Source organism: Hevea brasiliensis, chromosome 17 (genome assembly GCF_030052815.1).
Source record: "Hevea brasiliensis isolate MT/VB/25A 57/8 chromosome 17, ASM3005281v1, whole genome shotgun sequence".
NCBI classification, from domain to species: Eukaryota; Viridiplantae; Streptophyta; class Magnoliopsida; order Malpighiales; family Euphorbiaceae; genus Hevea; species Hevea brasiliensis.
The window spans coordinates 17,732,442-17,744,453 of NC_079509.1; the positions used below are offsets into that span (position 1 = coordinate 17,732,442).

The 12,012-nt window shown below is 34.8% G+C and overlaps 1 protein-coding gene across 1 annotated transcript; it reads right to left on the reverse strand.

Annotated features, from left to right (window-relative positions):
• Positions 1-1,192: 1,192 nt before the first annotated feature.
• LOC110633462 (alpha N-terminal protein methyltransferase 1) lies at positions 1,193-10,756 on the reverse strand. The gene is made up of 8 exons (XM_021782069.2): positions 10,495-10,756; positions 10,250-10,394; positions 9,411-9,469; positions 6,638-6,757; positions 5,479-5,580; positions 4,286-4,340; positions 3,586-3,683; positions 1,193-1,466 (listed from the first exon to the last, which is right to left on the reverse strand). The coding sequence occupies exons 1-8, from the start codon at positions 10,750-10,752 to the stop codon at positions 1,341-1,343; spliced, it is 963 nt and encodes a 320-aa protein (XP_021637761.2). The 5' UTR covers positions 10,753-10,756; the 3' UTR covers positions 1,193-1,340.
• Between the last annotated feature and the right edge of the window lie 1,256 nt (positions 10,757-12,012).

A 12,012-nucleotide genomic window follows, 5' to 3' on the forward strand; every position in this document is an offset into this window, starting at 1 on the left:
ATTAAATTAATTTCCCCAAAACTTTATTATTATTTTTATTTTTTCAAGATCATGCCACGGAATTAATAATTCAACTCCATGTCTCCAATTGCATCTTACAGTAATATAATTTTTTATCATCGGGTTTCCCACGACCTCAATACACATACTCATCACAAAATAAGGGTCTACAACAGGAACAATGGCCTGAAGTGGGGTATGATTAAGGAATACAAGCGTGCTGCTATCTGACAATCTGGAGCCACTCATTTCAAGATTCAAGATTGGAGTTCAAAACAGTAACACCAGAAGTATGTTTAATTCTCCTAAGTTATACCATAATAATATGCTCAATTTGCTTGGAATTCCAGACATTTACAATTTTGGACTTCTAGAGTATTTCTACTGGAGACGATAACAAACAAGGGACCACAGGAGGAACTTGAGAGGGACAAGGCTGAATTTATAGAGTACATCAGAATTAGCTATCCTGGAAAGTTGCGTTTTGTGGTTGATTCGAGAATGAAAATATAAAATAAGTTTGATTAGACTGAACATGGAATAGCCCTGGGGTTGATGTGCACTGATCAATCAACCAGTAAATAAATCAGATATTCAATATGATAAACAGAGCGTGCGAGACTGCGAGTCTTGCCTGGTTACGGCATTGCAGGGTCAAAGGAGAACTCGATGGGGAGACGAGACAAACGTGCTCTATCCAGATGAGAGAACTAGTAATTTCAAGTCAGTTGCAGATGCTATAAGAAGCAAAAATTCTTGATGACTGCTTACCGTTTCAAAACAATCACATGTTACCCGAATGCAAGTTCCAAGACAATTCCCCCACTATTTTATTCTTTTAAGTGTTGAGTACCACCCGAACTAGACATTTTTCATTTTTTTTCCCCTGTTTTTAAATGAATCAACTTTTTATTCCAAGATGCATTTATAAGCCTCGCAAAGACCAGGAAAAAATAACAGATGAAACAAGAGCAGCCTTATGGAATATAGTACCTGTGACAAATAGAAAGCCTATTTCCAAACAATGGCCAGAATATAGTTTTGAAGCCTGTCTCACTAGTACTACAAAGAACGAACTCTTAAAAACAGAATTGAGATTGATGTAATAATAATAATAATAATAATAATAATAATAATTATAATAATAAAGTACATCTTGAGAGAAAATGGAGAGGGTGATTGGGAACAAAAGTACAAAGAAGAACGAATTCATTAGGAATGTAGAAAAATGCAATTTCTGTCTACTCTTGCATGGGTGTCACAGCATGTACATCTGCTTTTATATTGGAAAAGTAGAACACCTTTTACAACAATTTTAGAAGCTTTGAGAGACTAAATCCTTATTTGATTATGCCAGGCCTATTTGCATGTGTTTTGGATCTAGTCTTACTGATTTTCTTCGGCATATCTGGCATTAAAGCATACATCTTCACAGCAAATAGTTCCTTGGGAAATCCCCTCTGATCCTGTTTTCAAAACACAACATGAGCAAGTAAACATAATAATTCAGAAATATCCTATTGATGTGCGCTCCTGCAGCGCAAGTAGCAGGTAATTCCAACATTTTTCTGTTGCACTGCCAGTATTTCTGTTTTTCTTTACCTAGAAGACAGAGACTCTTAACTACACGTGATTTCTCACTATGCCACCCCCACCCGAACCCTCTTTCATACTTCTGGTTTTCCTCCCTCTGCTTCTTTCATTGTTTTTGCTTTATAATTAAATCTCTAAGAAAAGGATATTGCTAGACTGAAAAAGTATAGTCATTGTGACACAAACCGTAAGTTTCCACCCTAAAATCAAATTACTGCAATAACGCACTCGCAATTTACTTTTGTGTGTTAACTTTCAAATAGAAAAGAAAATGCAGTTGGAAGGAGCATATTTTTCATTTTTGAGCTAAAAGTTAACTATTAATGGTTGCTAAAGTACAATTTCACTCCTTCTAGATGGCACAAATAACAAAAAAAATATTTGCTTAGACTTTACCATTTAAATTTCTTTAGAAATAATGCATAGATATTATAGAGGCACATATTCCAAAGTGCAAGATAATATGTCCTAAACCTTAAATTTCCATATATCATATTGTGCCCATCAAATTGTTACGACTTATGATTTCAAGGGAACAACGTGAAGAAACAATACTGATAAAGCAGGAATCAAAAGATCCGACTTTGGCAAACAAGTGCTCAAATTCAACGAGAATGCATAGATACCTTGGCTCTTTTGTGAAGGAGGTGAGTACAAAGGTGAAACATGAGAGCAAAATCTATGACGGCAAGGGTTTTTGGCTTGCCGCATTTTCATGACATATGGCTGTGAATGGAATTTTGGCTTGAATTTAATCTATTTGAGCATACTTTTCTGTTGGTTTCAAAATTGAAATGCATGAGGGAAACTGTGTTTTTTATTATTATTATTATTATTATTATTATTATTATTATTATTATTTTTGTTTCAGGGTAGAGAAAGAGGAGGAGGAGGTGGTCGCTTGGGGTTGGTCTGGTTAAAGGTGAGGCGCAGGTGAGTGCATTGGGTGGCGGCAAGGGTTGAGCCATGGAGATGGCCGGGAGAGGGGGGACAATTCAAGCAGAGTCCAGAAATGAGAGAGAGAGAGAGAGAGAGAGAGAGAGAGAGAGAGAGAGAGAGAGACATGGGGGTGGGTGTGCTAGTGATTGTCTGTTTTAATAGTTGGGGAAGAAGACTACTGGAGAGTGGCCTTTAGGACCAAAAGAAACCAAAAAAAAAACAGTATTTTGGGGATTTACAAAAAAAAATTTTTATTTGCATATGTTAAATTCAGTTATTTCAGTTTTTTAACCTTAAAAACCAAACAAATAGATTTTACCCAAATAAAAGCCAAAAAACCGAATTGAATGGGTTCGGTTTTTTTCAGTTGGACACAAACAGTGAACAACCCAACCATAGAGTCTAAGGGTTTCAAGTTAAGTAGAATATGCACAGCAATTTTAGCACTGTAAGAAGCAGTGAGCAAATTTGGGTTACTTTGGATGGTGTAGAGGTTTCTTAAAGCATTCATTGTTGATACTTAGGCTCTCTTATATAAAGGGATACTAGAAGTGAGAAAAATGTCCACAATAGAATTAAATCAGGAAGGGTGAAATTGAGAAGTGCAAAACGATTCCCATCCATTGCCAAAAAACCATCTTAGTTGAAAGAAAGTTTTGCGGGAATGTGATTCAAGATACTACGATGTATGGTGGTGAGTGTTAGGTGGTAAAAAAAACAGCATATGCAAAAGACTATCGTAATAAAAAATAAGAATGATAAGATGGATGTGTGGAAATACAGGAGTTGATTGAATTAGAAATTAACGCATTCATAGGAAGATGGAAGTAGTATCCATTAAGGAAAAGTTGAGAGAAATTAGATTGAGATAGTTTGGAAATGGGCATCATAGGCCATCAAACGTATTAGTACAAAGTAAAAAGGGGAATTCATAACTCTAGATCCAAAGTAACCCTAAATCAAGTGGAATAGAGGAAAAACAATTCATATAGCCAACTTTAACTAATCCAGGATTAAGCTTTAGTAGAGCATGTGTCTGTGAGAGGAGTTGACCTTTGATTTATAAAGATGCAATCCGCACCTACAAAAGAGCTCCCTGAAGAACACATCAGACCTAGTAATGCTTCGATCTTCTTTGTCCAATATAAATCCTGCAAACATGCAGTTTTAGCTCAGAAGTAATCATTTTACACCTGTAACAATGACAACTGGATTTTCTCAGCCAATGTGAGGCTCCCTACATGTTTAAATTCCAAAGTAAACTCAAGTATAAAATGTGTAGTTACATTTTTCACTTGAGAGATGAACAAATGAATTGAGTACACTGTACAAATTTACCACATATTTCCCAAACTTGCAACTGTTAGGATTACCGCTATGGAACATGTAACTGTAGTCGAATTGCCCAAATTTTGGTCTATCTCTCTAAGGAAAACTAGCTCCCTATCCAATCATTTTCTAAATAAGAGAAAACTATAGGCAATTCCTAAATAACTCTAGCTAAAGCAAAACTGATTTCTAAATTAATTTCTATATCCAATCATTATTTTATTCACAGAAAATTTATCATTGCACTTGCTTTTAGTTTGAAGAGAGAATGTCAACAATGAAAGTGAATTTCTGTTTGTGAAGGTCGCAATGAGATGCAAGTATCACCACTTGGTGGATGAAATGAAAATAGCGAAATACAGCACTATAGGAATAAAAACTTATGCATTTAGTATGGTATTCTGTGAGAAATAAAGCATAGTACCACTTCGTGCAGTGTTTTCCTTCAGGACAAAAAACCCACCAGGTTTGAGGCCAACCTGCAATCATCATTAAAAATAAAGAAATGACAGTAAATGTTGTAGAAACACTCATAGGAAGTTTCTACAATCCAACAATGCAAGAATGATGAGGATATAATTAGACTGGTTGGCCTACAATAATTCACTCAAACCTAATGATCACTCAGAGTGAGAAGTAAAAGGGGGAAAATAGCTCCTGTATAGCAGGCATATCATTTTTTCGCAAGAAGATCATTAGAGCTCAACCACCATACTCATGGCACTTGCAATGTTGAATTTTCTATCTAAACCTCATTTGGCATTAAGTGGGGTAAAAGGAAAGAAAAGAAATACTGAATCATTTTAAATGGAAAATGCACCGAATAAAGTATTATGCATTGCAAAAGGTGTAGTAGTATCAAAAGAACTGGAATTACAGCAAGCAGCAGAAACAGTGTATGCTAGTCAACAAACTTCCATTCATAATCTATTATTCTCCCAATGAAAATCACAAAGCATGAAATTTAATATTTTAGGCAAAATACCCAAAAAAAAAAAAAAAAAAAAACCTGAACTTTTAAAATTTTTGCAATTCTATACTAAACTAAAAAAAATTACCAATTAAATTATGTACTTTTATATTTGTCCAATTATACCCTACCGTCAACAAGGCCGTTAAGAAGCTAATGAAATGTCACTTCAAACGTCCTTCACCTCCTAATTAGCCCAATTAAACCCTAATTAGATCTAATTAAATGAAAGGAAGATAGCTTTGAAATTTTTTTATCAAAGCTTACTTGCAAAAGATGATTTTGAAATTTTTAATCAAATCTTACTTTCAAGTCTCCTCAATTATCAAAACCATCTTCCTTTTATTTTATTCTTTTTATTTCATTTAATTAGACTTAATTAGGCTTAAATTAGGTTAATTGGAGGTGAAAGACGTCCTGTTCGCTTATTAACGGACTTGTCGACGATAGGAATGTAATTAGACAAACATAAAAAGTACAAAGTTTAATTGGTAATTTCTTTAGTTTAGTGTAGAATTGCAAAAATTTTAAAAGTTTAAGTTATTTTCCCCCCTAAAATTTTTAGGACTTTCAAGGAATGATTCCCACTAAATATATTGTGCTACCAAAAGTTCTTATGTTTTAACTACAACGAAATTCTGATTTACCTTTGCTCTCTTGAAAAATGAAACAAAATCATCATCTGTGAGATGCCCAATACACCACTGAACCCAAATAACGTCGTATCTTCCAGCAGCTGGTGTGAATTCCTGAAGGCAAAGGTAAGTGAACTTCATTATGTGGCCAAATAGCCCAAACACAAGCATGCTATAAATACAAAATGAAGAAGCAAATAGTTGAAGCCACAAAATCTCTTCAGCCTATTAAATGAATCAAATTTAACTCACATAGTTAGAGTTAAGATCAGACATCTAAAAGCAAATAATTGGTTCAATGTTCCAGAATTCAATCAATTGATTTTACTTGTATCCAAAAGTCAACAAAAAGAAAACAAAATGCCTATAAAAACAAGAATCAAACACAAGGGTCACCCTATGCCTTAAACAGTTGCTGGTTTACAGACTTAACTTGAAATCAGTGATCAGAAGAGGAAGTTGATCCCTCAATTCAAATTCTAATCCTTAGAGGAAACGCTAAAATCAGAATGGCGCTTCTTACTCCTCTTACATGAAAAACAAAATCTGTGAAACAAATGTCATGAGAAGATAAAAGTCCTCCAGTTCAACAAAGATCCGAAAGTCATGTAGTAAAGCTACTAGTGCACTTGGCCTTCAATTGCATTAAAAAGTTAAATGTAAACAGTAGTCTATCTATCTTTTTCTTCAAAAGTCAAATGGCAGTTACTTGTACAATTTCACTACGTAAAATTTTAGAAAAGAAAAAAATCGAGTGCAAACTTTACTTGAACACTAAATCATAGAATTTTAAAACAAGGATCCACTGGCCAAAAGTTTGTTCTACTCTGCTTGCAATTATCCAACTGTTCAGTTCTGATGGTTGATTTAACATATAAAGTGCAGAGAAAAAAAGGAAGAAGAAATGCAATTCTATATCATCCAAAATGGAATTTTGATTTGATTTCATCAATTCCAGCTCTTCTCATGCACATAAAGATTCTCTAGGAACTAATTGTTCCGAATTCTCAAAGGATAACAAAGTAATTGCATCATTAAGTATTTAAGTGCATACACTGTTCTCATGTGCATTTTACGCATTAATGATTAAGTGCGTAGCTATGCATTCTCAAATCCATAAATGTTTAGTGAGTTTGTCTTGTGCATATAAATTACACTTGTAATACATTACCTGAAGTGGAGTGCAAAAAAAATTAGTGGCCTTGTGTGTATCTGAGGCCATATGATTTTCGTAGACCAAACTTTCACGGGCAACATCTAGGAAATGTGAGACTGGCTCAAGAAGATCAACCTTGGAAAGAGTAACAAAGTGAGATTGAGAGAGAGAAAGAAGGTAAATGAAACAAAGTACAGTTTCATAGCTGTGGTGCATACATAACAGTTGGTAAGTTTTGGTAAAAGACTAAAACACCAATATGCAACATTAATATAGGAATATCTTTGAAAGTTCATGTCCAATTTCATTTCTTCTTCTTGACATGTATAATACAACAAATATGCTTCCAGTAATTTCCTACAAAGACAGTTCACAATTTTACGCAAGCATAAATAATATGCTTTTGAGTTTTTGCCACTTAGCCCTTCAACAGGAGTTGTGCTCTATTAAGCGCTCGAACTATTCAGTTTGGGCTACCAAATACTGGCTTAATAGCAACAAATATAATATTACTTGGATACAAGCAAGAAGCAAGGCTAAAATAGTAGAATTTATTCTGACTATTAAGGATTAGGATCCCATATTAGTTAATAAAATATTTCAAAATTAATATCATTAACATATGACATTTACATACTGCCACAAAATACATTAGTTTATCTATGCAGGCATCAAGAATTGAAACCAAAGGGCTTAGAAACTAAAAAAGTTTTTTATTTAGGAAATAGTAGGCTGTGTTCACTTACAGAAAAATAAGCTTGTTTACTGGAAAACTTTCCCAAGAAAACTAGAAAACAGAGTTTGATGTTCATGTATGATACTTTTCCAGATAAAGAAGTGGAAATCAGTCATCCTTACATCCTAAGATTACAACCAACCTTTGGAAAACAAGATGAACATGTTTTCTATTGTTTCCTTTTATCACTAAGACATAATTTTCCATTTGAAAAACACAGCATTTTCCAAATCATTCTTGATTTGTACAGGGGCCTGAAACCCAATCTCAGTATGTTTGCCATTTTTGCATGGTTTTCATTTGTTTCCTTTATTATTTTTTTTTCTCTTTTTTCATTTTATTAATTTCTATATGGTTTTTATCGATTTGAAGAAGGCTTATGATAGTGTTTCAAGAGATGTCTTATGGAGAATGTTAGAACAAAAGAGAGTATCTAAGTACATACAAGTGTTGAAAGATATGTATGAAGGAACAACAACTATTGTGCGTACAGTGGGAGGGGACACAAGAGATTTTCCTATCTCAGTTGGATTACACCAAGTTTCAGCTGTGAGCCCTTATCTTTTTACATTAGTTCTAGATGAATTGACAAAACACATATAAGAGAGTATCCCTTAGTGCGTGATGTTTACGGATGATATAGTTCTGATAGATAAGACGTGATAAAGAGTCAATAGAAAACTAGAATTTTGGAGAAGTACTCTAGATTCAAAGGGCTTTAAGTTAAGTAGAACGAAGACAAAATACATGCATTGCAAGTTTAGTGAAAGCCGAACTGGTGATAGGGAAGGAGTTAGTTTGAATGGAGTGGTATTGTCCCAAAGTAATCACTTTAAATATCTCAGCTCAATCCTTCAAGTAGATGAGGGATGTGAGGAGGATGCTAGTCATAGGATTAAAGCCGGATGGTTGAAGTGGAGACGTGCCACGAGAGTTTTATGTAATCTCAAGATTCCCAATAAGTTGAAAGGAAAATTTTACCATATAGCCATACAACCAGCTATATTATATGGTAGTGAGTGTTGAGCAATGAAGAAGTCGTATGTGTCTAAGATGAGAGTTGCGGAGATGAGAATGTTAAGGTGGATGAGTGGTCATACTAGATTAGATAAAGTCTGTAATGAGAGTATTAGAGAAAAGATAAAAATGGTGCCAATTGAGAATAAGTTGAGGGAAGGGAGTTGAGGTGGTTTGATCCTGTGAAGCCTAGACATACGGAGGCTCCAGTTAGACAAGTAGAGCACATTGGGTTAGAGTATAGAAAGAAAAGAAGGGGTAGACCTAAATTGACTTGAAAGAGATTAATACAACATAATTTAGAAGCATTACACATTTCTGAGGATTTAACCCAAAATCATTTAGAGTGGAGAAAGAGAATTCATAAAGTTGACTCCAATAAATTTTTGGGATAAAAGTTTAGTTGAGTTGAGTTTTTAATTCCCATATTCTTCATTTAGTTGACAATTCTCAGTGCATTTCTGCTTTCAATATTCCCATTTGTCTTTTTTTTTTTTTGTTCCAATTTGCATTTTATAATGATTTCACTTTAGAATAATAAATTTTTTACGTAAAAACAGGTCAACGGCAAAGAGATAATGAGACAGAAATTGTGAATTTGTAAATTAAATGACTGCATAAGAAATATACAAAAACAAGAATTTTTTGAATATATTTTATGAAATTTCAACTTTCTAGCTGTAGATTACAATAAGAAAATGTTCTCTTATTTTCCAAATTGGAAATGATTTTTGCTCTCAACAAATGAACAACATTTTCCAAGCTTTCCATAGAAAATAGAAAATTATTTTCAACAAGTACTTAAGCCCTTATATTTTGTTACAATTACATTAGTGCTCAATAGAATCAAATCAAATAGTTCAAGGGTTTAATGGGGCACATTTCAATTGGAGAACTCAATAGTGAAAACTCAACTTTAGTTTAATGAATTTTCCATAAGCATATAAACAAATCATCAGTGATATAAGATAGAACACTATGCTTTGGCAATATCCCCAAGCATACAAGGAACTCGAGGATAAAAAAAGACCTTACCTCATTAAAATATCGTAAGAGAAGATTCTTGGTGATTCTCCCAATGCCAGAACCACAGTCTGCATCAGTTTTGACTTTAGTTTACTAATAGAAAATGCACACTGATAACACATGGCTCTGCAAATAAGCTGAGCTCAGTGATAATTTAGATCAGGCTTTGCATACTTAGTAAGCCAGCTTGAACATCAGGTTTGATCACTGTTTTCAAATAAACAAAGCTTAAAGTAACTAAGCCAAGGCTAGCTCAAATTTGGCTTATTTACCAAGAGACTTAATAAATGAGCTCTTATCAAGCAGGGGTTCCGATTAGATGTGCTATTGACACAACTTAATTAAAGACTTCCTAATCCTCAACCAGTAATTAAAGTTTTAAGAACAGAATGATCTGGAGCACATTAGCATTCTAACATTCAGATGTGGCAACTAGATAATTCACACAAAAAGATACAGCTACTACATGAAATCTCTTAATTCTTTCAAGCTCCCCATCAAACTTCTCAAGGAATTTGCAGTTCTTGTCTTCAGGGCAGTGAAAGCCGGAAAGGTAGTTACTCCAAAGCTGGAGTCAAGCTCCAAATGGCATAAAGTGCAGCAAAATCCTACTTCACATTTTTTAACATAAAAACATTCTCTCATGTTAAACCATCCGGATCACTGATTCAAAAACAACAAACCCCATTTAAACTCATAGCAAAATTACCTGAACACGCTAAGATAAGCACTATTTTTAAAGCAACACCTTTCAGGCTGCAATTTTACATTGGTTGTGAACAATGTGTAACGTAAACGTACATTTTACATCAGTGTTCATATAATATGCGCATAGAAAAAGAAATTACCAAGAGCAACAAGATGCCGGTCAATTCCACCGTCGACAAAACATTCGGAAAACAGGGCCTGAAGAAAAGCTTCACTGCCCTTCACATCAGCATCATTCACGCGCCCATATCCACCCAAAACTCCATCCACCGATGCCTCCACGCCCTTCTCTCCCCAACAAAAATAAACAAACAAATAAATTACAGAGCCAAAAACTTGTATCTTGGCTCATAATAATTCCGCAAAATTATTAAGGTATACTTACTTCCCAGTAGGCAACGCCTTCGCGATACCATTGGGTCTTCTTGTTATCGTCACCGGTTTGTTCCCTCCACATCTCGTCTGCGTTCTTGAACTCGCGGCCATCGGAATCGGAGCCAGCGACCTCCATCTGAGACGCCTTTACTTGATAGTGGAAGCAGACGCTTGTAGAAATGACGCGGTAACTAGTAGGAAAGGTTCCAAATCTGGAGGGAACGACTGGCCGTACGACATGGGCTGCTGCAAATAGGTCCATATCCATTGCGGTCCATGTCTTCCTTAAAAACCCGCGCGCTTAAACCTTCTAAGCTAAAACGACAGCGTTTAAGCTTATAACAACCTAAAATTTCTGAAAATAATAGTAATGGGTATCATTAGAAAAAAGAAAGGCAATTTATTAAAGTTTTAGTGAGATTTCTATTTAAATTTGGCCTAGTAAGTGAAGTTTTAAAAGTTTTATGTTGGCAATTAGAATATTAAAAAAAAAAAGATCAAAATGAAATTTTGCTTAAGTGGAAAAGTGACAAACCTTTTTTTCTCTTAAAATTAACTCACGTGATTTTATCTATTTCAACAAATAAAATAAAATAAAATAAAAATAAGAAAGGAGGATGGAAATGCCTTGAATGATAAAAATATATGTCGACACTATATTTTGGCCAATCCCCGAAGTCAATGAACTTTGGAATCGATCCCCACCCAACATTCTTCGGTTGCAGATGACTCGATCAAAAAATAAACCAATCCCCCATCTAGTCGATTCATTTCCGACCTCTCGTCAAAGAGATCAAACCAATATCAAGTCTCCATGCCATCTAATCTCATTTTCAATCTCTCAACAAAGAAGGTCGAACCAATATCAAGTCTCCATGTCATTTGATTCATTACCGATCTCTCATCAGAGAGATCAAACCAATGTTAAGTCTTCATGTCGTTCAACCTCAGTCCCGATCTCTCAAACCAATATCAAGTCTCTATGCCATTTGGTCTCATTTCCGATATTTTTTTACAAAATGTAGTTGAAAGTCATTTAGCTAACACTTAGATTGGGTTCCTCACTTGTGTGTCTCAGACATTACTTAAATTAAGGTTAAGGTCTCAGTCCGATTTAATGGTAGTTCTGATCTAATTCAAATCAAGTTTCTAATTTTAATGATCTAAAGTTCTATCCGGTGTTTAGTCTCGGCTTAGGCCGATCTTATTGTTACAATGTTCTTCCAACCTCTTATACTTAGATTAATAATCCCTTTTAAGTTTGATGTTCTGATGTGTTCAAACAATCAAGCACTCATACAATTTGAATACTTTCCGATCTCATCAAGTCATTGAACAAAAGCAATTTCATTTCATCTTAAAATAAAGAGTTATAATTCATTCGGCTGGAGGGTCACCCCCAGCCTGGTCTCCGGGTACATTTCGCTCATCCTCCCTCTCTCCCTTGGGCTCCTCTTCGCTCCTCTCGTCGTTCCTAGGAACAAGGTCCACCATCCAGGAGAAGTCCTCCCTGGGGTAACGCCTCTCG

Excerpts from the sequence above, each read along its gene's own strand:
- LOC110633462 (XM_021782069.2), bottom strand. The coding sequence starts at position 10,752 with ATGGATATGGACCTATTTGCAGCAGCCCATGTCGTACGGCCAGTCGTT. Across the intron at positions 5,581-6,637 it reads TTTTTTGCACTCCACTTCAG|GAATTCACACCAGCTGCTGG; the intron begins GTAATGTATTAC and ends CTTTGCCTTCAG. Across the intron at positions 3,684-4,285 it reads GGAAAACACTGCACGAAGTG|GATTTATATTGGACAAAGAA; the intron begins GTACTATGCTTT and ends GCATGTTTGCAG.